Source organism: Sinocyclocheilus anshuiensis, unplaced genomic scaffold (assembly GCF_001515605.1).
Source record: "Sinocyclocheilus anshuiensis isolate Anshui unplaced genomic scaffold, SAMN03320099.WGS_v1.1 scaffold1603, whole genome shotgun sequence".
Lineage (NCBI taxonomy): Eukaryota > Metazoa > Chordata > Actinopteri > Cypriniformes > Cyprinidae > Sinocyclocheilus > Sinocyclocheilus anshuiensis.
The window spans coordinates 29,651-34,132 of NW_015548282.1; the positions used below are offsets into that span (position 1 = coordinate 29,651).

General features: G+C 33.6%; 1 protein-coding gene across 1 annotated transcript in view; it reads right to left on the reverse strand.

Annotated features, from left to right (window-relative positions):
• Nucleotides 1-2,794: 2,794 nt before the first annotated feature.
• The window catches only part of LOC107655833 (fibropellin-1), an 11,212-nt gene continuing 9,524 nt past the window's right edge, over nt 2,795-4,482 (reverse strand). The window contains exons 17-18 of the mRNA XM_016443419.1: nt 4,426-4,482; nt 2,795-3,003 (exon numbers count right to left, since the gene is read on the reverse strand). The exon at nt 4,426-4,482 is cut by the window's right edge and continues 60 nt beyond it. Of these exons, the coding sequence (XP_016298905.1) occupies nt 2,925-3,003; nt 4,426-4,482 (136 nt within the window). The 3' untranslated portion in view covers nt 2,795-2,924. The remainder of the gene's footprint in view (nt 3,004-4,425) is intronic.

A 4,482-nucleotide genomic window follows, 5' to 3' on the forward strand; every position in this document is an offset into this window, starting at 1 on the left:
GAACCCATGATCTTGGCATTGCAAGTGCCATCCATGATACTGTTTGAGCTACAGGAATTTGTGATATTTAGATGAAACAGAAACATTTGGAGTTGGAGAAGTTCTTTTATAGCATACACAACGGTTGTTATTTAACTAAAACTAAATCCATTAAAAAAACATTACAAATAAAATTACAAAAACATTTTATAACAATAAATGTTAACTGAAATAAAATATTTTTTAAAAACAAACTTATTTTATTTCATCTAGTTACCATGGCAACATTCCTCATTTTCATTTAGTTTAAGTAGATGTACTAAAATATCTAAACCTAAAATAAAAACTAATAGAAATAACTATATAGACATATTTAAAAGTTTTATAGTAAGTTTTTAAATGACATATTTAAAAATAAAAACAACAAATAAAAATACTAAAACTTTAACTAAAATGACAATAGAAAATAATTATTGAAATATAATTTAAGATATTAATACAAACTATAATATTATCTTACACTATATTACAAGCTAAACAGAGTCAGATAAATAAAATTAGTTCTATCAATTAAGTTTGTGTCGTTCCAAACCCATACAAAGAAATTGTTCAATGTTTGATACTTTTATGGTGTTTTTATGTTTTATCCTTTTTGCACATAATTATTTTTCACTGTAAAAGAGCAGCTTGGACATTCTGTCTAACGTCTCCTTTTGTGTTCCTTAGAAGACAGAAATTCATACAAGTTTGTAATGAAATGGGCGTGAATTTGTATATTAAGGCACCTCCTGAACACACACATACACACACATTTAAAAAATACATATTAATTGTACACATTAAATAATGTTTGATCGCCCCTTTGCAGTTGTGTGGGAATACATCATTTATTCCATTCCAATTAATTACATGTATTATTAAAAATAATATTAAATATTCAATAATCATATTTCGAAACAATATTTAAAAATAAATATTATTTAACAACAAAAATTATAAATATATTCATATTATTAAACAGTGCTTCTCCAGGAACTTCAAAAACGGCTCAATAAGATTTTATGTTTTAGAATGTGTTTTATGGAAGATTGTTTCTGCTGTGAAAAACAAGGTAATTGCACCATTTTATATCACAGTTCTGACTTCTTTTTTTTCAGAATTGTGAGAAAAAAGTAAAAATTGTGAGATATAAACTCTGAACTGCAGGAAAAAGTCAGAATTGTGAGATATGAACTGAGATTCACAAGAAAAACACTCTTAATTGTGAGATATAAACCCAGATGTGCAAGAAAAAAACGTCAGAATTGTGATGTAAATTCAGGTTTACAAAAAAAAAAAGTCCAAATTGTAAGATATAAACTGAGATTCACAAGAAAAACAGTCTTAATTGTGAGATATAACTCAGAATTGAGAGGAAAAAAAAAGCACAAATTGTGAAATATAAAGTCAGTATTGCAAGAAAAAAAGTCAGAATTGTGAGATAAAAAGTCGCAATAACCTTTTTTTTTTATCCCGTGGTAGAAATAAGCTTCTATAGTTTTGGCACGTTTGCTCATCAGCAAAATCATTATGAATATATTGTGTATGTATTGTCCCGTGCCTGTTAAGCTCCGCCCTCTCCACGCTCCACCCACTCTGCTCTTGCAGCTGATAGGTCACCGGAACCACACCCATCCCCTCCAGGGGGCGTATCAGAGTGTGAGGGGCGGGGTCTGGTATCATAACCGTAGACACGCCCTCTGATTGACACAGCAGCCGCAGCCTCACCTGTATTCGGTTTGGTAAAGATATACTCCTGATTAACTTGATCATTCATCAAGGCCATCAGCAGCAGATCTTTATTCCACAATAAAAAGGTTTTATGAATTGAAACATGCGCCTAATCACTCACAGCCAAAGTTATAAATGATAAATTAATGATTTTGTATTGTACCATCAAAGCTCTCTGGGTGTCAACAGTGATGAAGACTTGCTCTGGACTGGTCAGGACGTCTCCGTCCCGCAGAGAAATTAACTTTGCTATAGTGTTTCTCAAATACAATCGACCCACAGGACTCAGTGTACGAACCTGGAAAGAGAAGCGACCACGCAGCCAATCAGATCGTGAGCCTCAGGGGTCACATGACAGTTTTAACAAAACCAGACATTAAAGTACACATTCAAACTGAGAAATGTAATTTTTTTTACATCAATAAATAAAAAAAGAAAATGTATGTATATATATATATATATATATATCTCACAGCGTAGTTTTACTAAATAAAGTTAATAAAAGAAATTAATAACTATTATTAAGTAATATGCATGCTAATAAGAAACTAGTTAATAGTGCAAATCAGTCCCTAAACTAAAGTGTTACCTAAAATTTCCCTAAAAAAAGCTTCTTTCCAAAAACATTTTTGACAGTATTGTATCTTACAGTAAGAGATTTTTACTGTATCTTTTTGCATTCTTTTTCCGTTTAAATCACGATAACGTGTTTACATGACTATTTAGTGTGTATTAATTCACCTGCTCTTCCTCAGCTGATGGTGGTCTGGTTATTTTCTGCAGATCAGACATGTCTTTAGATGCTGTCTGTCGGCAAACAGCTCGGCGTGTCTCTCCTCTCATGCAATATATGACTGCATTAACTTACTGTGCTCCGTGAGTTCAGTCCCTGTAACTCTCAGGCATAGTTCATATAGCACGTATATATAAGCAGAAGTGATGCACGATGCACCGGTTTCATCTTCCTTTGGTAGTTTCAGTATAAATGGTTAAACATTTGCAAAGCAGTTCAAAGAGGATCACACAATCATGTAAATAAGTCACCAAAAATACCTTTATTAGTCTGTAACAATACACATGCAATGTGCAAAAGTCAGTATACACAATCATATAATATGCACTGAGTGAGTGTGTCTGTTCAGTGTTTGGGAGCATTACAATAGACTTGATGTTGTTCATCTTGCTGTTTTCTCGGGACACTGGATTTTGTAGCCCACTCTATACGCCTGCAGATACACACGCGCCTGATTTATCCTACAACCACAGAAAACACATCCGATTCTTCAAAAATGACAGTAAAGACATTTTAAATTCTAGAAAAGATTTCTATTTGAAATAAATGCTGTTCTTTTGAACTCTCTATTCATCTGCGAATCCTGAAAAATAAAATGTATCACCGTTTCCACACAAATATTAACTGTTTTCAACATTGATAATAATCAGAAATGTTTCTCAAGCAGCAAATCAGCATATTAGAATGATTTCTGAAGATCATGTGACACTGAAGACTGGAGACTGAATACTGGAGTAATGATGCTGAAAATACAGCTTTGATCACAGAAATAAATTACAGTTTAACAGATATTCACTTAAATTGTAATAATATTTCACAATTTTTACTGTATTTTTGATCAGCCTTGGTGAGCAGAAGAGCCTCAAAATTCATAGAAATTAATAGGGCTTGAGATAAATATGGCACCAAAATTAACAAAAATACCAAGAAATTCAAGATACGGGATATCTAAATTTAATTACAAATTAAAAAGAATCTAAATTTGAAGTGAAGCGTGAAAGTGAACGAAAAGTGTCGATTATAGCATTACATTCAGAACTGCTCACATTGCATCAAAGATTTATTTTTACGTTTTGGCAGCATTGAGCATTATTACTGATCACAAAGGTTTAAATGCCAACATAATGTAAAAGTTCATTTCTGCCACTGCCGTGATTTAACATTACTCGTACTGTGACAGATTCTGTTGATTTGTGTGTGTGTGTGTGTGTGTTTGTGTTCGACATGTATTTAGTACAGAGCTGGACTCCCAGCGGTCCGCAGCGGTCCACGTAACTCTCCCGAAAGCCTTTCCGCACGGCGCGGGCCATACTGACCACCGTAGTCACGACGGGACACACGCTGAAACAGAGGAGGATGCTGCTGCTCTTTAATTCACTAACATGAGGAGTGTATGTGTGTGTGTGTGTGTGTGTGTGTGTGTGTGTGTGAGTGTGTGTTCTCTTACAGTTTTGTAATAATATTTCACAATTTTTACTGTATTTTTGATCAGCCTTGGTGAGCAGAAGAGCCTCAAAATTCATAGAAATTAATAGGGCTTGAGATAAATATGGCACCAAAATTAACAAAAATACCAAGAAATTCAAGATACGGGGCTAAAAATTTATCTAAATTTAATTACAAATTAAAAAGGATCTAAATTTGAAGTGAAGCGTGAAAGTGAACGAAAAGTGTCGATTATAGCATTACATTCAGAACTGCTCACATTGCATCAAAGATTTATTTTTACGTTTTGGCAGCATTGAGCATTATTACTGATCACAAAGGTTTAAATGCCAACATAATGTAAAAGTTCATTTCTGCCACTGCCGTGATTTAACATTACTCGTACTGTGACAGATTCTGTTGATTTGTGTGTGTGTGTGTGTGTGTTTGTGTTCGACCTGTATTTAGTACAGAGCTGGACTCCCAGCGGTCCGCAGCGGTCCACGTAACTCTCC